General features: G+C 38.9%; 4 protein-coding genes across 7 annotated transcripts; 1 reads left to right on the top strand and 3 right to left on the bottom strand.

Moving 5' to 3' along the window:
• The first annotated feature begins 763 nt into the window (after positions 1-763).
• Positions 764-3362, top strand: mrps10 (mitochondrial ribosomal protein S10). The gene is made up of 7 exons (XM_020632879.3): positions 764-891; positions 1089-1141; positions 1697-1766; positions 1881-2020; positions 2133-2241; positions 2832-2921; positions 3024-3362. Exons 1-7 carry the CDS (start codon positions 766-768, stop codon positions 3102-3104), a joined length of 669 nt encoding a protein of 222 aa, XP_020488535.2. The 5' UTR covers positions 764-765; the 3' UTR covers positions 3105-3362.
• Positions 3363-3522: 160 nt separating this feature from the next.
• Positions 3523-12358, bottom strand: si:ch211-51e12.7 (uncharacterized protein LOC336335 homolog). 4 transcript variants are annotated; one of them, XR_010668771.1, is made up of 7 exons: positions 12169-12358; positions 9587-9675; positions 9097-9240; positions 8829-8972; positions 8341-8460; positions 4867-7742; positions 3523-4794 (listed from the first exon to the last, which is right to left on the bottom strand). XR_010668771.1 is itself a non-coding variant. In XM_020632881.3 (7 exons), the coding sequence occupies exons 2-6, from the start codon at positions 9673-9675 to the stop codon at positions 4871-4873; spliced, it is 609 nt and encodes a 202-aa protein (XP_020488537.2). In that variant the 5' UTR covers positions 12169-12358; the 3' UTR covers positions 3523-4794; positions 4867-4870. The 4 variants fall into 4 exon arrangements, 3 of the variants coding, with proteins under 3 accessions (XP_020488537.2, XP_020488538.2, XP_020488536.2); XM_020632881.3 differs by having other exon boundaries at positions 4867-4982; XM_020632882.3 differs by having other exon boundaries at positions 3523-7742.
• A 749-nt stretch (positions 12359-13107) lies between these two features.
• Positions 13108-14327, bottom strand: msgn1 (mesogenin 1). The gene has a single exon (XM_020632817.3). It carries the CDS (start codon positions 13796-13798, stop codon positions 13367-13369), a length of 432 nt encoding a protein of 143 aa, XP_020488473.1. The 5' UTR covers positions 13799-14327; the 3' UTR covers positions 13108-13366.
• Positions 14328-15127: 800 nt separating this feature from the next.
• LOC109983276 (GEN1 Holliday junction 5' flap endonuclease) lies at positions 15128-22243 on the bottom strand. The gene is made up of 13 exons (XM_020632900.3): positions 21736-22243; positions 21441-21639; positions 21167-21343; positions 20321-20431; positions 20151-20224; positions 19949-20034; positions 19540-19690; positions 19046-19082; positions 18867-18947; positions 18654-18784; positions 18477-18538; positions 17380-17529; positions 15128-16906 (listed from the first exon to the last, which is right to left on the bottom strand). Exons 1-13 carry the CDS (start codon positions 21948-21950, stop codon positions 15618-15620), a joined length of 2763 nt encoding a protein of 920 aa, XP_020488556.2. The 5' UTR covers positions 21951-22243; the 3' UTR covers positions 15128-15617.
• Positions 22244-22269: the final 26 nt, after the last annotated feature.

Here is a 22269-nt window from a genome sequence, read left to right as displayed (position 1 = left end):
TGTAATCCAAAAAAGGGTAGTAATGCAGCAAAGTAAAGGCTGTCAATTTGCACATTGACAACCTTTAAATAATCCCCTATTTTTTTTTTTTAATATTGTGATTTATTTATTAAAACGAAAAATAGATTTAATTTCAAGCAACAAAAAAAATGATACTGTGTAAGTTATTTTGCCATCATTGTTTGATATGATATAAAAGTTTTATTTTTTATTATTATTATTTATTAACCTTAAAAACAAAAAAACAGTGCAATTACATAATGTGAAAATATGTGTGCAATAACCTCAGGTGCAATAAGAGATGTAGAAAGTTAGAGACATGTAAACATATTTATATTTTCATTTCATTGTACAGTGTTCCCCTTTTTTATTTTTTTGTATTATATCTTTGCTTTAATACAGTGTATAACTTCTGTACAGTTTATTTTAAATCACTTAGCTGTTACGACAACTTGTTTATTTTTACTTTTACTTTTTGTTGTACTTTTCTACTCTTTTTTTCTTATAATGCTATTCTATTTTATATATAATTTTAACTTTTTTTTTTTGTAGAAGCTGACTCAGGGAGAAACGCACAAGAATTCCAATGTACCTGTACTGTCCTGTACCTGTGCAAATGGCAATAAACATCTATTCTATTCTTTTCGAAAAGTGCATAAATATTCTAATCAGTTTAATATTATGATATTGATAAAGCTCTTGCTGTGATATGGTCTTCTCGTAGGTGGAAGATGAAGTGCATTAGTTGTTTAACCTCCAGTACACATGAGGGCAGCACTGGACTTACAATTTTCCTTGAGTTTCACTGTCCCCAAAAACATGGCGGCCTCCGTGTCTTTCAGGCGAGAATTTTGTTCTTTGGCAAGGATATTTAGTGGTTTCTCACATTTGGTAAGGTAACTCTCATTATGTTTTATGTTGTACAACTTCTACAAACGATTTGCCAAAGTAGTGACAGTTTAAGTTAGGAGAAATGTAACGTACCGATAAGGAAATAACACTTTTTCGATGGCTGTAGGCTGTTGTAGCACGATGTTAGGACAGTAAATGTCATTTCTAAATCTGTATTAATGTACATTTATTCACAGGGGCCGAGAGCTGTGTTCGCTTGTTCAGCTCACAGGAAATGTAATATCATCAGGTAGGCCAGTTTATTCTTCTTCACTGATAACAGTAATAAACACCAACGCACTTGATTGCCACAACATTTTTGATATTGGATCTTTAAATTAACTTAATAATATATAATACTATATAATTTAACTTAATAAAATATATATAGAAATTAATCAGGTCCAAAAAATGGCATGTATTTTTGTAAAGCAGATATGAGACTTTTAAAGAACTAATATTTATTTTCATGTTTGAAAATACTTGCAAGTATTGTCTTAAAACGGAATAAGTCACCAACCTGTAGGCCATCTAGATTCCATATTCAGCGAATGTTTTACATTTTTGCTTACATGAATGAACAATAAATGGATCAATAAAATGTGCACTTCTCTCACTCTTTGAGTCACTTAATGTATTAAATTCATAATCATTTCAGCCCACATCTGTTTGACATTTTGACTTGCAGAAAATGATTCCAAATGTTCCCAATAACAATATGTGACTAATTTGTGCAGAACTTTACTTTTCCTCTTTATAAAGGGTGTTCATTTGCAACAAATGATTCACTGCTGTGTCTCTGCAGGTCTCATCTCCCAGTGATATCCAGCTCTTCCTTCCACACAGGAACGGTGTTTTTATCAGCACCCTCATTAGTGAGTTATCCATAGGGTTCTTTATTGTTCTCAGAATGCCTTTTTAACAGCCAAAAAAAAAAAAGAAAATACAAACTAATGCTCAGGTATTTGCTTCCTTTTGTTTCCTTGCAGATCACAGTGACAGAGGAGCCAGACACACTGTTGCAGAGGGTGTCACTACTGGTCAAAGGACATGACCAGGCCGTGTTGGACAGCTATGAGTTCTTTACCACGATGGCAGCCAAAGAGCTGGGCATCAACATCAACAAAGTGTGAGTACTATCGGAGTCAAGCTGCCTTACAATACAGAAGCACTTTTAGCCACTATGTTAGGAAACCTTTTTCATCACTGACTACTTTGGTGATCTTTTTTTCTCTCTACAGTTATGAACCTCCTAAGGACATGGAGAGGCTCACAGTCCTGAAGTCAGTTCACATCTTCAAAAAACACAGGGTCCAGTATGAGATGAGGACTCACTATCGCTGCATTGAGGTGATAAGTGTGGTTACTTAATATTATGCACGAAACATGTTCAATTTAAGTATCAAGACTACATGGACTTGTTACTTTACGCATGAAAACACATTATCATTACCCGCAGTTTATATTTGCACTTTGTAATTTACAAAGTGCTTTGTAATTTACAAAGTGCAACAAATCGACACTTTTTACTTTTCTCACTTGCAATTTATTAGCTTCTGTTTATGCTATTATGGCATCTGAAACATTCAATTATATGTTTTAGAAAATTGTTAAATCATTCATATTTAAAACCCTCTGAATCACCCATTTTACACTCACCTCCTGTGTGTAGTAAAAGATATGACTCTAGCTTGCGTCTCGAAGTGAACTGAAATAAAAAAAAATCTTAATTCAAAATGTGGCAAAATGTTCCCAGAAATACAATTCTGGTCTCAATGGCAAAAAAAACACAGTTCTTAAGGGTTTATGGAAATATTATAACGTAAACAGACATGACTCTGATTTGAAACTATAGTGCTCATACTGGTTATAATTTAGCTTTACAATTGTTAGTAATGGTGAAATCATGTATCTAAGATGTTTGTTTTCTTGTTTTGTAGCTGTCTCATTTAACGGGCTCCACAGCACAGGTGTTCCTTGAATATGTCCAGAGGAACCTCCCTGAAGGTTTAGCCATGGAGGTGACAAAGGTAAGAGTCAGTCCTACATCAGCCCAGCCTGCTTTATCTGCTTGTGCAGTCAAGTGGCTTAAATATATGTAACAAATGATTGTTGTCCCGCCATGTTCTCAGACTGCCATGGAGAAGGTTCCAGATCACATCCTGGAACCCATGTGGAAGGAGAACCCCGCTGAGGACGGGCCAAGTCAGTGAACACTGGATGTGAAAGGCGATATTTACATACAGAACGTCATATAGATCTTATCATCATTATCAATAGACAGTTAAAGACCTCAACATAAAAAGGCAATCTATGGAAGTTGTATTTCTTTATTTCAACATGTAATTATGTGTTACTGTGTTCTCTTATTTTGCAGTTGTGTTTTCAGTTGTTACTGTGAAAAACAATGTTGATCTAAATATATTGTAAACTTTTTTCCACAAAATAAATCCTGAATGTACTGACATGAATTCCCATTTTTGCTTGATTATTAAGTCAGAGTTTCATTTCCAAAAGTTCTTCTACTAAATTCGACAATGTGTTGTTCCACCTGGTTACAGTCATTTTGGATTGTTCCCCCAGTGGGATCATGTTTTATTAGGAAGAAAACAAAGACCAGTACACAAGAGATGTCTTTATTGCTTTTATTGAACAGATTGTAAACACAAAACATAGGCAAAATGATTTAACGATCTACTGCTCAACAGTGAAAACCACATGTTGTCAGGCTGAATGATAGGAAACAAATGCTTGCATACCTGTTGTTTTCAAAGATTTTCTTGTAAAAATCCCTTATACATATATCATCGCTGACATCTTTTGTGTTATTGCCCCACACCTTCCCCTGCTCCTGCTTTATAATCCGTTTTACAAAGCAGTATCTAAGACAAGTTACTATGAGAGTCATCAGCTTTCTATCCCATAATGACCACAAATGGTATTAAAACTTGACTATGTAACCAGTTCATATCTAAGAATCTAAAGACATCTTATTGTGACTGAAATGAACTTAATATAGAACGAAATCCAGAGGTTTACATTTTCTTCTGGTTTTGATTTGTACACTGCAGGTTCAAGAAATACCGCTCCACAAGCAGCACAGACACTTGACGTCCTCTCTTTGTCCTCATTTGGGTCAATATGAACATCTAAATCCTACAAATATTCAGTCCACTTGACAGTTATTAAAGCTTGACATCTAGCATTCCTAGTGAGGTTATGCAACCGTTTTGTATAACAACACAAAAGCATACCATGAGAATCTTAACACTGTAACACCGACATCTTTTTGCATCTGTGTCTTGTAACATTTTCTATGGGGTCTTCATCCAATTTGTGAATGTTTTTTTTTTTTTTTTAAACAAATGCTGAGTTACATAAAAAAAACCCATCATGATTATGTATTTGTAATTATAATTGTTCTGGTCTACTCTTTTCCCCCCCCAGTGGAATAAACAACAGTTTAGAGTAATACTGCTACAATTCCTGTAAGCTTTCAGGCACACAAGTGAGAGATTTTGAATATTTAATACCAATCTCTTCTCTTTTTGTCCAGTGTTTGCAGCCAAGTGCTTTAGACTACAAATGCATCGATTTATTATTTAACACTACTAATTGCACAATACATCAGCGTTTATTGCACCAATAAGGAGGAGCCTTTAATCTTAGCAGCAAAACAGAACTTTAGCTATCCTAAATATTTTCCACACCTCTGCTTTCCTGCTGAACGTGTACAAATATCCACGTTTGTTGTAAGTGCAATAATTCTGGTTAGAGATTTATCTTTTCTTCACCAGCATGCTCCGTCCCCTACCCTTATGTTTACTTGTTTGATGCCAATAATAAAAGAGTAAGTACCTTAAGCTCTTACCCGTCGTCCTCTGTGTCTCAGTGACTTCCAACCTGAAAGAGAGAATCTCCAGGCGTCAGGGGAGGGAGGGGTTTAGGGGATTTAAGACACAAGAGGAGGCTCACCTTTTCAAGTGAAGTGCCGGACCTCAGGTGTCACGCCGCTGGTGAAGGAGGGGAGAGATGGGAGGGGAGGGCCTGGGTTCCTGGAGCCTGGGAGGTGAACTGTACTGTGTGCCCCCCTTCAGGAGACAACAACAGTCAGTCTGTTACAATCAACCAAAGAAGGGACAGAACAAGAAGGGACTGCAGAGACGGAAAAGGCAGCAAAATGTACTGAAGGTGCTGAAGAGATGGAGAAAGACAGACAGAAGAGAGAGAGGGCAACACCTGCCTGTGAATAAATGTATCATGTAGGCCAGCTGTACATTTGCAGCCATGTTTCAGTGTTCTGTAGAGATTTGGTGGCTGAGGGAACTAAGTGCTTTTTTTACCCAGAGGAATGGACAAATCCCTGTTTGTGCAAGCAGAACAAAACACTCCACTCTTTATGTGACCTGGCTTTCGCACTACATCACTTGTTTTTAAATCGATATATTCAGTAACCTTAGAAGGAAAACAGCAGTGATGGACCAAACTGATACTGACTGCAGTATATGGATCAGATGTTGAGGAGAATGAGGCAAAACCTCAGCTAAGCTGTTCAATTGTATTCTGTGCTCCTTGTTGCATCAGCAGAGTGCAGGCCTGTCTTTATGCTCAAAGAAAGTATTCCCGCATGCACAAGGCCGAAAGAGCAGTCCAAGGTTTTACCGTCACACAAAGTTTGTGACTTAAATGTGATATAACACGACAATACCTGTGTTCTGTTTATTTTTATTTTTTTTATTTACTTCATATGTAATTACTATTGTATGTTCTTTAAGTTAGATTTTTGTTAGCATAGCAATATCTAAGTCACCCTCATGTTGCCTTGCACGTTAAAAAAATAACCAAAGCTGTTCCACATCAAAAGACTTTTTAAATAAAACTCTAGAATGGGATCAGTACTAAGTCAAAATTTGATCAGTGCATTCCTAAAAAGAGAGGGTCAAGCCCTTCATAAGCTTGTAGAACCTAAAAAGATGCATTATTTTTTTAAATCAGTGTCCACTTCATTCAATGTCCCCTAAAATGGAGCCATAATTGTAAATCACTGCAAATAAGAAAATCCTGTATCACATAATCTGTTCTCTGCTTCATCCAACAAACATACTAAAATCAACTGGAATAGAAAAACATGCATGTCAGAACACATATTTGTCAAATACTCTAAAGTCATCCAAATCTAAAATTAAGATGTTAATGATATTTGTCTGACGTAGCAAGAAAATGTGAAAGTCCAGTGTCATATCAGAGTGTTTTTTTTTTTCCTTTGCAGATGATGTCCTCCTTTTAGACATGCTACCACTGAATTTTCCAAGTAAAGCTGTTGGTGGAGACCTCCAATCACTTTAAGTTATGTCAAGATGAATGGCAATGCAACTGAGAAGCTGATATTTCTTTTATTAACACTTCTGCTATTTTTCAATCCTTTCTTTTTTTTTTTTTTAAATGTCCAGCCTGCAGATAAGACTACTACCACACACGATCTATTCAGCTCCACTGAGTATTGCATTGATTCGGGGCTCTTGGTCCTCCGCTCTCAGTCAATGGTGTCAATATAAAGATGGTAATCTTTGCAGTGGTCTTTACATGACTTAGATCTTCACTCGTCTCATAGATGAAGTGACGTGTTATCGTGCCCCTGTGAACATTTCTAGTTTTTGCCACTGCAAATCTCGTTCATTTATTACAGATTTGCTGGAAGTGGTAATGACAACTCTCAGACTTGTTTTCTGAATAAACAAAAAAAGAGAAGTTGAGTTTTTTTTTTTGTTTGTTGTCGTTTTATTTTTTTTTTCTCTCCACTACTACGTCATATGTCTTGACGAATTTCATCAAACACATTCACAGGTTCACAAAAGTTCTGTTAATTACAGTGAATTAAGTTTGGAATAACACTTCAAACAAATGTAACACATTAAAGAGTAATTTCTTATCCTTAACTGAAGCAAATACTCATGGAATTGGCTTTCTTTTATAAAAAGCTACTATGCTGTTCATTTATAATGCCTTTTCCTTTTTGTCATGACACAAACGTTTGCTGGAGACAAACATGAATGTTCCAAACAGCAATACTCAACTTAAAAAAGCTGCACATTAACGATACATAATAAGAAGAAGTGAAATACTCATGAATACTTGAGTGGTGGAATACTGTATGTTCTCTTGAAAGAATATTTCATTGTTAAACAATATGTGCTGCGCTGCTCTGAGAGGTTATAAAAACATAACTATTCCATGTAACAAAAGGAAAGTAAGGGAGGTCCACGGTGTGCTAAACCATAAATGCAGTGCTTGGAGCTGTTGTGTACGCCTTTGTTAAATGTCGCCCATCTTCATATAAGCACCGTCACCCATTTTATATTGTTAAAAAGGATGGGGAACATTTGCTGGAGCTTACAGGTTGACTTAACAACAACAAAAAAAACACAGAACATTTAACAAACTTTGACAAGAGTGTTGCCCCTTTAGAGGAAAACTTTTTCTTAACATTGTCAAATAGTTCCAACAGCACCAACAGTATTTCTTTAACATAATGTAACAGAATGCCAGGGTGCCTTTTACAAAGCTGTTTTCCTCAGTTGTCATTTTCACATTTGCCAGTAGACAAAATCAATAACCAGACATTTGGCCACAGAGTATGCCATGAAGATACTCAAAGACTTTGTTTTACACATAGTTAAGGGGCATTTCATTTACTGCACCACTTTTCAGCCCCTTCTACATTAACAAGTGCTTTGTTATTGTTTTTTTAGGGCAGGCTGTGTTAAAAGCGTCGGCCACCAGGGGGCCCGGGCCACCTCTGGCCTCTGCCAGGTGGGGGGTGAGGCGGAGGAGAGACCGGTCCATTGTGGTAGCTGTGTAAAAGGATAAAATCACACATTGGATGTCTTGGCTCTGGCCATTAGGGGGCGCACTCTGATAAGAGCGGCCTGCTGAAGTTTTCCAGTCAGGGATGTTGTCCCCTCTCAGCTGCTGTGTATCCTTAAATGGTCCAATACATTGATGTCTTTCTCATTTTCAATATTCCATGCACTGTTTACAAATGTGCTGTAGAACAGGTGGGAATAAATGCATTTTATAATTATTTATGTATTAACTATCTTTCTCCCTGCATTTGTTGTACTAAGACAAACTATTTGGACAAAAGCTACATTATGTCTTCTCTCTGTTTAAGTGAAGAAGGTTAAGCTAATAAGAGGCTTCGGAGAAAAAGGACCGAAAGGACTTTACACTGCCTCACAACCCTCAGTTTTTTTGGCTCGCTATTTCTAGTGTGTTTGTATTACAGATTTAAAGGACTAAAACTGGTGAAAGCGCGTCTAAACTGCTTACCTGTTGTTGTTGTTTTTTTTTTTTAAATCCATCTGTGAATCTTAGAAGCGTGCAGGGAAAGAGCCAAGAATTGTGACGTGCAAAGCTTAAGCGTGATATTAATACTTAAACGGTTCTTACCCTCTCGGGCCGCGGGGGTCGAAGTAGCGTCGAGGCCCGGGGGGTGGCATACCACGGCCTCGAGGGTGTGGTGGACGCCCTCTGAACCCTGGATGACCCGGAGGCGGAAGGGGTCCGTGCCTACAGTGTAGACGTCATACGGTACAGATTTTAGTGTGTGTTTTTAAGTAAGATGAAGCCATTGTGGAGAGACACATAAGCAACTGTTCAAACGAAAGTCACCTCAGTTAAAAGGGATAGGTCAGTATTTTACTTGTCAATGCAAGTGTGTTATCCACAGGGAATAACGGTCAGCTCGGCACCTTGATTGAGAAACAGATTGGAATGCCGGCACAGAATCTAGGCTGTACGGCTCTGCCGAACGGGGGCCATTTGTGCCACGATATCTGTCATCTGGCTTTGTCTTCAATACACTGCGTCTACTCTACGGTGCATTCGGCTTTTGGAGGTGTCTCTGAATTTGACTGTCTCTTTTTCTGAGCGGTTACCTGGGCATAGGTGGGAAGGGGCTCCTCAGGTGCATGGGTGGTGGTGGGGGAAGAGGGGGAGGAGGAGGAGGGCCCATGCCCATTGGTCCAACCCTGCCTCTATGTCCTCTAAGGTCTGGGTAAGGTCGCATTCTCCTCATGCCTCTGTAAGGCAACGGCAGGATATACATTCTTATCCAAAACGAAAAGGGTAAATGCAGCACATAAAGGGTAATATGTTCTATAACAACGTTTGTTTTATTATTATACTTCACATCATGTACATTACCTCATGGGTGCAAATCCATTCATGGGCCCGTGTTTCAGTCGACCCCTCTCATGTCCAGGTGGACCGAACCCTTTCATCATGCCCCGCCCACCACGCATGCCGCCTCGACTCATCCGCCCCCCTCGGCCTCTAAACCCACGACCCCTGGGGAGAGGAAAAAATTGTGAGGAAAACCGCCATGTCAGGAGTCCAAATTAAATCGTGTTCATCTGTAATCTGAGGTTTAGTTTGATGTCAAACCTAGAAATCCTCTACTGCAACATCTGACCAATTTAAAGTGCTATTTTTTTTTTTTTTTACAAAACTCTGCGTGACTTCCTCATATAGACAAGGATATAAGAAGGAGAAAGATTGAACATGTTTACATTAACTAGAACGCTCACTGACTGCTGTCTAGGAGTGCTCCTTTCCACATTGCATACAGTTAAAACGGCGTCACGACATATCTGTAAATATGCAGTACTTGACTACAAGGAACCAGAAGACCCACCTAGCTTTGTTGTCCATTACTGCTGTCGCAGATTCCTCTTTGGAAGTTTTCGAAGTTTCTGTCATCTTTTCTTCTGTGTCTGCGTCCATCTGAAAGTATGCAGTTCCATATTAATATACAGCACGATGTCACCATGGCAACCTATTTGGTGGTGGAATGAACTTCCAAACGCCATTCGACCTTTAAGAAAAAGCTAAAGACCCAGCTCTTTCATGAATACCTACTAACTTAATGATGATGGTTTCGATATCATTGATGATGATGATGGTTGTGACGATGGTTTTTGTTTGATAATGATAGAGTTTTATAAGATGGTTTCTATACTGATTAGAGCTCTTAAGAACTGCCCTCAATGTTGTGCTTTGCCTCTGGTCACTTCCTGTCAGCACCTGTGTGTCCAATCAGACTCAAAGATGATCGTTTTCTTTTACTGACATTGTTCCCTTTTTTCTAGATCCTTGCTTGTGTTGTACTTACTCTCTGATGTACGTCGCTTTGGATAAAAACGTCTGCTAAGTGAATTGTAGAATTGCACTTGTGTATTTTATTTTTATTTTTTTTAAATGAATTCTCCAACTTTTATAGAAACCATGAGAGAAACATTGAATGCTAAATGTGCAAACAATGTGCAAAATGTAGCATTTAAACTCTGCAGAAGGAAAACATTTGGGCACATTGCCAGTTTATAAATATATATCCATGCAGAAATAATCTGCAGCATCCCCGCAGCTAAAGAGTAATAAACCATAATGTGAACAAATGGTAGATGTATAATATGCAGGAACACCCTCATGAGCAGTTGCTATGCTATAAAACCTCATATGACATGTGTAACACTTGATTTTAATAAGTTTATGATATGTCTCTGCTGTTAGATGTTGTTGAATATTTACTTTGAATATCCACCCCCTTACCTTTTCAGTAAAATACAGATTAATAGGCAGAGTAATGTATCTTTTCTGCTGACTCTTTTATCTTTCAGGAGTCACAGATTGTTTCATTTATGCTGACAAAAAAAAAAAACTGCTCATGTGTTAAACGGTTAATAACTGGCTTTCCTAAAATTACTCAGAAATGTGTAATTTGTAATACCCACATATTTTTGTTTCCATAATGTGACACATGGCAGTTAAAACTATCGCTCAGCAGATCTGTGAAACGTGAAACCCCTGTGTTGCATTCACAGCGTTTCTCAGTCACTGGGTGTGACAGATTGTTTGCATACCTTATACTGAGAAAGGTGTCAAGTTTGAGGGGTTAGCAACTGCAAATCAAAGCTGATTACGTTGACATTCTTTGTAATCCCCACAGCCCACATCACCACTTCAACATGAATGCATCTGTTAATCTGCTAAAGTGAGTGAAAGAGTTATCTTTTGTTTTTTTTAATATGGGTGAAGTTAAGGAAATGTAGGGTGGGCACAATCGAGAAGCTGACATTTAACATACTGTATGTGGGTAATCTGCATTTCTGAAATTACTTTACAAACATCTAAGAAGCAACCACACAAAAGGACAAACAAAATTAAAGACTTGTTTTTGATCTGTTTTTCTTTCACTGTGTCTGACAATTTTGACCAAAGACTCAAGAACACAGATGGGATACGTTGGGGTTGGGGGTGAGGGGTGGGGGGTGGAGAACATATTCCCTATTACCCCTTTATAAAATGTGATATTCCAATATTAAACACCACTGTTGAGTCCCTGTGGAAAGAGCAAAAGTGCAGAAAACAAAAAAAGCTTTGTTTAAAATGAGCTCATTATTAAGTACTCCTCCTGCAGGCACATAACTTAAATATTCTGGTCTTTTCAGCATACCCTAAAGTCCAATCCATCTTAAATTATAGGATTATTTAGAAAACTTTCATTATCTGATGAATGCGTCCCTTCAATTTTGTATTCTGTTCAAAATTGCTTAGTTTGTGTTTACATTTTGTAAGCTGTTTGTTTACTATGAATAGTTTGTTGGCAGTTTGAAAAGGCTCACCTGGTTAGTACGTGCCTAAAAATATATATACATATATATATATATATATATATAATTAACCTTGTGGTGGTTTTCTTTGCTGTAGTGTAGTATTTTCGATTACATTTGAATGTATATATGGAAACCTTGAAATATGTTTATAAAAAAAAAAAGTATATAGAAATCTGATAGATAGGAACACTGCTCTCATTGCCAGTAAAAAAGAAGCTTGCACAGGAAAAAGGCACGTCGCACGTCACGGAAACATTTGTATCCTGAGAGGCGTTTGGAGATGTGTGAGCTCTTAAAATGCAACACACGCATCTCAAAACACTCGTGAAACATTTTTGATACTATTTAGCGCCAAGTAGGCTGTCAAATGTTTACAGGACGGGCCCAGTCTAATTCCTGGACGCACAATCGCAAAGCAAGTGTTAAGTCCAACAGTTGCTTCTACGTGGTGTCACAACATAACATTTCATGTTTGAGTAATTGAAAAAAATGATCGTAATCAAGCATATTAACAGGGCTGTATTAAAATGTTGGGTTATGACTAAAAGGGGCGTTTCTGTGGCAGTCAAAAGGTTTGGCGAAATGAAAAGATGGGCAGACTTACTTCAGCTGGTGATGCCAGGGAGGTAGATTCAAAATGTTATATAACTCTCGTGCTTGCTAAGAAAATAAGAAATATATTAGTTTTTTTTTTAAAAATACAAATTTACAAAACTTCCTACAAGCCTTTTTAGCTCCTCCGCGCTTTGAAATGGCGGATCTTCAGACTTGAGTTGATTCAACCCAGGTTGGGATTTCTTTGTGTGTGTGTGTGTGTGTGGGGGGGGGGGGGGGGGAGACAGCGAGGGAAGTGACGCCAACCAGGGGGAGTGCTGGTGTCTGATTGGCTATTTTCTCTATTCAGTCAAGCTACGTCCAGGATTCTGGCTTTCTGATTGGAGTATAAAGGTTGACGTACTGTTCTAACGCTACTGTTCATCTTGAAGACGGTTCATTGGGTAACTAGGACACAAGTTCAACGCGTAGTGTCAATATACCTTGGGTGATAAAATGTAGCCTATTGGTGAACTGCACCTGGATCTGCAGATATAAATGTAGCTTCATGCAAACTCTGGTACAATTTATCAAAAATATTAGGAGCCTACATGGACCCTGTACAAATGAAGGGAATTAAAATGGTGAATTAAAAGTATTTGTTTAACACTACTGATGTTTAAAAGAGCTTGATCGATCTATCTTATTTTGAAATAGAATAAATAAATCGGACTTTATCGTATAGGTTAACCTATACAAAACACAAAGGACTAGGCTATGTCTGTTTATTTGCTAGATTTAACAATAAACATTAAAACTATCAAGCAATTACGCAAGTTCTCCGTTTTGTCAGAAAGAAAATACAAGAGACCGAAAACAGTATCAGCAAGCCATGAAAAGCTTTGAATTAGGTCTCTGTAGCTTCAGGTTTCTTCATCACAACAGATGTATTTCAGACTGGCCTCCACTAAGATCTAATGGGCGAAACAAACATTTAAGAAAAGCAAACTCTTTCTTTAAAAGATTTAATTCATATTTCAATCAAGGCAGTCTCATGTACAAAAATAAAGTGCCCACTAAAAACAATATTTACACCAAGAGAAGGGCAAAAAAAAAACAAAGAGTGAAACATAATGAAATGAAACTGAATGATCACGTTGTCTAAAAGATGTTGCACATCTTATGAGCGATACAACTACTAACTCCATCAAATGTCCAGAATAGAGGAGGCCTACACCTGACGCGTAAAAGTGGTCCATATGCTTTCGTTACGCGCGGCTCAGGATGCCTGAAAGCTGGTTGATGTATTCAATAGTGTATTTAAGGGTTTGTATTTTGGTCAGGGGTTGGCCTCTTTTGCTGTAGTCTGACGGCAGATAGTCGCGGAGGTGGTGGAGAGCCTCTGCGAGACTCCTCATCCGCATCTTCTCCCTCTCGCTCGCCTTCATGCGTCTTTTGGTGGACATCTTGGGTTTGCCCAGCCTCTGCGCTGTCGATGTAGCCCTGCGTCCGGAGAAACCGAATGAGAAATCGTTGAGCTCCTGATTCCCGCTGGAGTAGCACATCTCCGGTGAGGAGCACATGGAGTCCATGGAGGACTCTGGCGATGCGGACAGAAGCGAGTCCCGGTCTTCCCCAAAAGCGCTTTCATGGCTCTTCCACTCAGAAAGGATTTCAGCTGTAACGTCATCCAGGTCCATGTTAGGAATACCCCGAGTCTTACAGACGCAGAGATGCTGGCATGAAGGGTAAATGACGGACAGATTGTGCGCCGGTGATTTTAGCCAAAGCGGTTTTATACAGAAGCAGATCTCCGGAGGTTTATGGGTTCACAGCTCAGGCGAAAGAAAAAAAAAAAAAAGTTCAAAGAAATCCTCAAGTGCCAAAATGCGACCTTCCCGAAGGACGTCGTTGTTTATCACTGGGGTGTGAATAAGGCTAAATAGACGGATAATGTGATAGAAAGACAAATAATTAGATTCCTTTCGTGGTGTAATACTCTTTAAAGTCTGCACGAGGACAATTATCAGTTTGATGTGATGTGACTAATGAAGGATTGAGAGGATGCTAGTTCACCTGAGACCTTCACACCTCTGTGGCAGGTCAGGCCTGCGTGTGTCTTCAGTCTGGAAGTTATAAAGTTAAATAAATAAATACATTCCATTTTTAGTTTGAGAGAGTAGAGCCAGAGCTTAGGAGTTAAAAACTAAAAAAAGTATATCAGAAAAAATATAAAGTTTAAGAATCAACAGTGTCATGTGATGGGCAAAATAATTAAATATAACCATGTCCATGTACTGAATCTTCTATTTGTCTTTGCATTTAGAAGTGCACAAAATGCTGTCTCCATTTAGGAAAAAAAAAAGGTTTCCAGCAATATTCTTTACATGACAAATAAAGAAAATGAAACAAAATATTGTGGGAGACAACTTCATCTGCGTTTGGAAAAGGAAGCAGAATTCCCTTGAAAAACTGTTAGATTTAATACGTTTCAAGAGGCAGCAGTGGGACCAAGTTGTTGTTTGGTCAGAGGATGCAGCTGTCACCAAGCTCCTGCCAGACCTTTCATGTCTGAAAAGGTGTGTAAGGCCTCACTCATGATCAAGGGGACAAACACAGGCAGGCTGTAAAACCAATGGCTCAGCGTCCCCTCTGTGTGTCCTGTTTAGCTACTCTCTGTCTGCCTATTCTAAAAAAGTGACATACAGCCTGTCAAACAAACAGCAGTGGGAGAAAATAAGCACATCACGTGGCATTGTTAAGTGGCATTTAATACTGAAAACGGTGCTAATCCAAAACTTTATCCTCTGATTAACATGAACTGATATTTTCAGGGTCAAAGAACAGTTTATATTTGGTGAGGCACAACAACAACTTTTTTTTATTTGAACTTGAATTTATAAGGATGAGTGTAAGTTTTTAAATATCAAAAAGCACATTGCAATAAACATCTAACACAATTCTTTGATTGCATGGTCCCTCCATTCAATCCAGTGAATACATTTTTTTGACTCAAGGTCAAACAAGTCTTCTTTTTTTTTTAAAATGGAGGCTCATAATTCGAGTTGAATACTTAAAACACTTTTTTTGATAGTCTCCTTAATTTTTCAGGAGACTTTCACATGATTTCAAAATCAGAAACGAGTGCAAACCTTTGACCAACTTCGACTTTACAACATTGGGAACATCACTAACAGTAAAATTGCAGATTAAAATGCAAAAAAACTGAGCTAATGACGTCTGAATGTAGTTTTGTCTCCTCAAACCAAAGCACAACATTTAATGTATTCTAAATTTAAGACACAAATGCATGAAATTCTTAGATTTGAGGAAAAGAAACCATCACAGCTGGACTCATTTGCTCAAAGAAATGAAAGAACAAACAATTTTTGGATCGTTGCAGTTCTACTGTTAAAAGCAATAAATGACTTGTTTTTGTTGTCAATCTCTATCTCCAGGGTAATAATAAAATGTTCAACAGCTTTCATGTCCGTGTCCATCATCTTGTTATCATGCTGCTCATTTTAGGAATTTCAACCTCAGTCTCTCAGAAAGTGGCAGCGGACTCTCGGTGCAAATAACCGAATCGTCACTTTCTAACAAAGAGACCGGTGAAGCTGGATTCGGACAGAACGCGTCAGCATTCACATAAACTGGTGAAACATTCGGACATTTGCTATTTGGTAATACAGGGACTCTTTTTAGTTTAGGATCCACACGCCTCTTAGGTTTTGGGATTAAGGTAAACTGAACGTTGTGAGCCTCTTTAGCTGGTTTTGGTGCAGAGATGGGCTTTAGGGGGGGCTCTACGAGGACCCTTCCCTTAAGCTTGTTAACAGTCTTGTTCTTAGCTTTCCTTTGTGCTCCCAACAGCTGATTCTCTGCATCACTCTCCTCACTGGATGTACAAACACTTACACACACACTCCTCTTGGTGCTTTCTGGCACACTCTTGTCTTTGTTGCTTTGGCCTGGATCAGGCTGGCACCTCGTTGGCGGGACGGCTGATGAGGAAAACGCTTTTTTAACAAATCTATATTTCTGAGGAGGCTTTCTGGAGATGTTACATGTGTCGTTCGTCTTACTTTGAGTTTGTGTTGTGGACTTCAGCTGCTGTTTTGAGTTGTATGCTGCTGTTTCTGACTTGTTTGTTGCACTGAGTGGTGCCTTTCTGTAAACACCAGATTCCTTACTATCACTGCTACCTTTAGTGGGGATCTCTCCATTTGGTTTTGAGTTTTTAGAAGGAATTAGTTTGAGAGGGGCTAATTGTTTAGCTGTGTTCCTCATAAGCAACCTCTCCCTCAGTGGCCACTCTGCGGAGCACGACTCTGGAGCAGACTTGGACTCACTTTCTTTGACCTCGTTTTGGATGACTTTCCCCTCTGCCTCGTTCACATCACTGTGTGTGGTTTTGCTCAGCCTGGGCTCTGTGTTGTGGTTTGCAGCTGGTTGTGGAGTCGGAGAGGACATGAAGGACGACGCATCCCAGTTTATGTCGCTCAGGTGTAGAGCGTCAATAACGGCAGAGACTGAAGGTGAAGCAATAGTGTCAGATTCTGCACGAGGCAGATGTATATTTGAGCAATCAACCAGATTGCCATGATCTTTTTTTGATGTTTGCTGATGACCGTGCTTAACTGGAGTGTCCAAAACCAGCACCTCTGGCTCCTCAGGGTTAGAAATGACAGGGAGCAGCGTTTGTGGTGGAGTGTCGGAGGAACTCTGGAGGGTCATCAGAGCTAAGAGGTCCGAAATACCCTCAGAATCATCTGACTGCTTCTCCTTTTTACTCTTCGGCTTTTTCTCTGCAAATAAGAAATAAGACTCGATGTCAGTGTTCAAAAGACAATCACTTGTTGAACATATTCACTCTGCATTGTTAAGACTTTCCAACACATTAGGAAGTGAAGCCTCACAGCAGTCGTGAGCAGGAAGATGGGAAGCAAAGTATAAAGTGCATAAAGTGACAGAGAAGCCGAGAGGCAGACACCTCTCTGCTGCATCAAAGCCTTTGGTTTGAACAAGTCGAGTTGCCAAACTCTTCATTTTCAGGTGTCAGAGGTGCTGTAATACACAGCCTTGAAAAACAAGACATAGCTTCAGGTGGCTTTGATCAGCACATCTTGTCAGAAGCGTGGGAAGTCTTAGAGGTTGTCACGTCTGATTGGGGGGGATGGAGTGGTCTCTCAGTTTTGTTTTAATGTCAGACATGGTTCATTTAAAAACAAATCTAAACAAAAAAATAGGTTTTACTTATATGGTAATGTGTATTTCTTACTCTTTGTCTTGTTCTCTGCGGCTTGAGCTTTGTCTCTCAGGTAGCTCTCCACTATCTCTGGGAAAGCCACACGGAACAGAGACTCTTCCTCCACCGTCCTCACCTCGTGTTGATCGTCTACAGGTCGATCCTCAGGAAAGACAAAATGTTCTGCAGGGGGGAAAAAAAAGTCAAGGTTAGGTTTAAGTAGGACTCAGTACATTTCTCTAAATTGGAAACCCCCCCTCCCCTTTCTTTTTTACTATTATTGTTACAAAAAATATGTCGGAGACATTTGAGGTGTCAAAATTAAAAAAAGGACATTTTGCATTAATAGTTTGTTCTTTCAACATCTGCTAAAATCGAAAAAACAAACAAAATAATCAAATACCCAAGATGGATTCTATTTAAGTTTTCCATACAATGTTCTAATACTGTATCCCTTAAAATCCTAAATGTTATTAAAACCTCTCAACCACTATCTTTATACAGGAATATTTAAATGAATACATGTTTATATGAACACATGTCAACACAGTTCAGCTGTATTATTTTGACAGAAATAGTTGACTGGTTTTACAAAGCATTATCTAAATGTAATTTTCCATTTGTATAACATTATTCTGTTACTGTCAGGGTAGTATATCCAGTTATTTATGGTTAAATAAATAAAGTATCATATATAGATATATAAATCTATAACCTTGTGTAATGTAGTCGGTTGAAAGAATACTTTTCTTTTCATGGTATAATATAAGAAATGTTCCAAGTGAGCTGATAGGGATTTTCTCAGGCTTGTTAGTGAAGCAGACTTGATATGACAGATTTCTCAGCCAGAGGAGGAAGCCAGTTTAGCACCTTGTGGTTGTTGTGAGCGATCTGTCACCTCTGAGCCCACCTCACAGCAAGTCACTAACAGACAACCCGGCGACGAGCACCCCGCACCCCAACCTTCGGCTTTCTGCAGCAGTCATGTCACTCAAACCAGCAGTCATGTCACTCAAACACTTTTTCAACGCCTCATTTTCTGATGTGAGAAAAAAGTGGAAGTCTGCAGGAAACAGAGCATCACTTATTATATCGTTTTGAGCATCCTTTGTTGGATGCTTTCAACTGACCTGGTGTGCGCCAGATGATTTCAAAGCAGGGAACAGCATTCCTCACCCTCGGCTTCAATATCCTTTTAAGGGATAAAAGGTGGTGTTGATTAAGCATATTATGGAAATAATATTTTTCATTTTCAATCGAGACACTTCCTTTATTTTAAAATGTTGAAATTGAACTTGTACGTCTACCCGAGAGGCTTGATTTGGGAAGACGATTCTCTCCCGTATTTTCTGTTCATCAACTCAGCATAGGTCATCAAAACTAAAACCTTTTCACTGGTGTAGTGCGTCGGCCACTCCATCTTTTGCAAAGCAAATTTCTAAAAAACACAACAAATGATTAGCCTCTTATTCACTGAAAGGATAACTTTCAAAACAAGCTCATTTCAATGGGCCCATTACCTGCATTAGAAGTATATTTGGCTGTCTCCTCTTGAAATGCGACACAGGCTTATCCTTGGAAATCAGGAATTCATGAATGATCTGCAATTCAATAATAATAATAATTATAATAATAATTAAATTGAATACTGTGGATCTTAAAAGCTGTGATGAAATAATGAGAAGATAAACTGATGTACCTCTGTGAAAGGGAACTTTGAGCTTGCCAGTGTTTTTCTAACAAGAATAGGGGAAAAAACATTATTTTAGTTCAATAAAGCCCATGTAGAGCTCATTAAAATCGCTATTTTATCTGATTAACAGTCCAAAACCCAAAGAAATTAAGTTGTAAAATGATGGAGATTCAGATAACAAGAGGACATTCATACTTTAGAGTCAGAATCAAAGTTATTAGTTTGTAATGTCATTTTATAAATAGGGAAATAACAAAATAGAAGCAGATTCTTTTCTATCTTCTTTTTTTTGTGATTTTAGTTCCTTATACTGAGAAAAGATCATTAATATGCTTCTACTCTTTAATTATCCTTCTGGTATGTTTACACTTTATTCTGGTGTTCTTATGACTTTCAGATTTTGCTCTATATCTTTTGAGGATTTCTATTTCCTGCAATGACATCTACTGGTTTAGTAAATGAAGTGAAGCTCATTTTTGTCTTTTGAGAAAGCCACATACTTCCTGATATTAGCCTCAAAGGACGTGGCCTGGCGGGTCTGTTCGAAGCGATGCCAGTCACAGGGACACTGGTAGTCAAAGTCCTGAGGTTGACAGAACTGTTTACTGTTGCAAAGCATGCAGCCGCCGCGTTCATGTGCTTTAGCTGAGCCTGGAGTAAAAGGGTGAGATGAATCAGAATGATTATTTCATAAAAGAGAAGGAGCTTTAAAATGTGCAACACTGCTATATCCTGGGTGTGAAGTCAAAAGTTGTATACTGACTATCCCATCTCTCACATACGTGTACGTTTCACCATGGCAGGTTAAATGGCTTCAAATCAGCCACGTGTGAAATGTGTCCTCTTTTGCTGCCCCCCTTTATCACGACCAGGAACAGGGGTCACAGTTCGACGCAGGGAAACACTCACCAGGATGTCGACACACATGGCAGTGAGCGACCTTCTTCACAACTCCCTCAGACACTCCAGCAGTCTCCTCCTTCCACTGGATGAACCTGAGGGGGTCAGGAGAAGGTTAATTGTGCAAAAAAAACACATTTTTGAATATAAACAGAATTATTTTTTTTATTAAAAAAGGATCTAAGAAAAAGTTAGAGCTTGGGTTTCCTACCTCTGCAGAAGTGTTTGTCCTTTAAGCATGTGGATAAGCTTCAGAGCTTGTTCTTTACCAACGCCCGATATGCCCTAATGGAAGAACATTTATTTACAGTTAATATACGCATGTCATGCATATTATTGACTTTTCGTATTTAATATTTCCGATTAACAGATCATCCCTACTTTAGGAATATAGTCACAGCCAAGGAGGACGGCCAGGCCGACAAGATTCTCTCTGGAGAGATGCAACTCAGTTAGTACCCTGGAAGTCATGTAACACTCCACCTGAGGGTCCTAGATGAAAAGGGAGAAAAAAAAACATGTCGATTGGAGAGTTTTTAATTCACGTGGTGAGCATTCACAAAAGTACATCAAAGAAATAAAAAAGGTTCTTAAAATGAAACGTGTAGGACTACAGAAAGTAATAGTTTTCATTACGGATAAGTTGATCATTTATGATGAGGTAATTGTCCAAATAAATATTAAATGAACATCATAGGGAACCTAAATGAACCTCGTATGCATTTATTGGTTTTGACAGTGGACAAATCGATATGGAAGAGTTATTTCAAATGATACAATCACGTTTTTCCCGCCTCTCTGGCTGAATCAACATTGCTCCACTTGAACTTCTTAATATAAATAATCATGTGTGACCAAAGTACAATAAAGTTAGGTTAACTAATTTAACACTCATTTCTAATCAATGTGAGTTATAGAGATGCAATTACACAAAAACACAGACATGGACCGAAATGATTTCCTCAAGGGAAAAAACAAATGTGTGATAACGATTACTTTAAGAAATACAGCTCTAATGGCCCAAGAGTTACTTTAATGGTCTAGAGAGAGTTTTGTCTAAATCACTTGATAGAGTTTTGATCAAAATAATGAATCATGCAGTTATCCCCAAGATAGTTTGTGGTGACGGAGCAGTGAAACACATTCAGCCCGGTGATTTTGGATTTATCTTTCTCCAGAATTCTTTACAGTTTGGATGACTGATATCAACCCACACGCAACACATACTTTACTGTTCATATTGAAGTTCCTGTACACAGTACGGGCTCCATACAAGAAAGCATCTCCATCGTTAGTGATGCAGCCATCCACCAGACCCTGCGAGTCCAGGTAGGCACACATGGCCTCAGCCTCCCCAGCAGCTGTCACCCACGGCACACCCATGTTGTCCAACATCTCTGCACACTACAGAAGGCAAAGGAAGAGGCAAGACTGCTTGAACACAACATCATTTCATCACTGATCTCTCTATGAGATGTTTAAGTGAAGGGGGCAGCCAAACCTCTCTCAGTACGGCATTAAAGCGCCCTCTGCTGGTGTTGGTTGCAGACTTGGAGGCAGGAGGCTTTTTGACTCCTCCATATCTTGCTTCTGTCCTCTTGCTCATTGTCTCTGCCTTCATTTTAGGGGCTTCTCCTTCCATGACGAAGACAAGCTTAACCCCCATGAGGGTGAGGGATGACACCCTGAAAAATAGATTTCTGGACACAATGGAGCATTGTTAACTGAGGACTGGCTGTCTCAAACAGTGAAATAACATATAACATCATGAAGAGTTTCTTAAAGGAGAGAATTACCTCAAGTGGGGCTTTGTAACTCGGCCCATCATTGCTTGGACATGCTGGGCCTCGCATATCCACAAGCTCAGGTCTACTGCCAGCGTCTTTCCGCTCAAACTGTACAGCGGCACCGACTCACGAACCGGCTCGATGATAGACCACAAATACTGAACACCCATAACTACCCGAAATGTTTTTTTAAAACTGAAATAAACAAAGATTATATGAGTCATAAACGCGTAAAACAAAAACAAAAAAAACTGCAACGCAACAACGACTGAGGGATTTCAAACATCGGCGCCGTTGTGGCCGCGTTCCAATCTGTTGAGCATCTTCTCTCGTCACGGCGTTGTCACTTTCCAATGTCGTCACAATTAGTTAGAAAACGAAATAAAGAAGAAATTAAAGATGGACTCGACTTTGATGGACTATCTTTGTCGTCATAACGGCAACACACTCAATGATAATGAGCAAAGTCAGTAAAACAAAGGAAGCACTTCGAACAAATTTGAACGAAGCCGGCCATTTTGACATGGACGTCATATTAAAGCG

Source organism: Labrus bergylta, chromosome 15, assembly GCF_963930695.1.
Source record: "Labrus bergylta chromosome 15, fLabBer1.1, whole genome shotgun sequence".
Taxonomy (NCBI): Eukaryota; Metazoa; Chordata; class Actinopteri; order Labriformes; family Labridae; genus Labrus; species Labrus bergylta.
The sequence above is the reverse complement of the archived record's forward strand: the minus strand, read 5'-3'. Positions and strand labels throughout refer to the sequence as shown.

Coding starts and splice junctions, on each gene's coding strand:
- si:ch211-51e12.7 (XM_020632880.3), bottom strand. CDS start 9,675: ATGGACGCAGACACAGAAGAAAAGATGACAGAAACTTCGAAAACTTCC. Junction 8,461..8,828: donor CCCTTCCCACCTATGCCCAG/GTAACCGCTCAG, acceptor TCTACACTGTAG/GCACGGACCCCTTCCGCCTC. Junction 4,983..8,340: donor GACCCCCGCGGCCCGAGAGG/GTAAGAACCGTT, acceptor TGTCTCCTGAAG/GGGGGCACACAGTACAGTTC.
- LOC109983276 (XM_020632900.3), bottom strand. CDS start 21,950: ATGACTCATATAATCTTTGTTTATTTCAGTTTTAAAAAAACATTTCGG. Junction 21,344..21,440: donor TTAATGCCGTACTGAGAGAG/GTTTGGCTGCCC, acceptor TGCCTTCTGTAG/TGTGCAGAGATGTTGGACAA. Junction 20,225..20,320: donor GCTGTGACTATATTCCTAAA/GTAGGGATGATC, acceptor TTCTTCCATTAG/GGCATATCGGGCGTTGGTAA.
- msgn1 (XM_020632817.3), bottom strand. CDS start 13,798: ATGGACCTGGATGACGTTACAGCTGAAATCCTTTCTGAGTGGAAGAGC.
- mrps10 (XM_020632879.3), top strand. CDS start 766: ATGAGGGCAGCACTGGACTTACAATTTTCCTTGAGTTTCACTGTCCCC. Junction 1,767..1,880: donor TTTTATCAGCACCCTCATTA/GTGAGTTATCCA, acceptor GTTTCCTTGCAG/ATCACAGTGACAGAGGAGCC. Junction 2,242..2,831: donor CTCACTATCGCTGCATTGAG/GTGATAAGTGTG, acceptor CTTGTTTTGTAG/CTGTCTCATTTAACGGGCTC.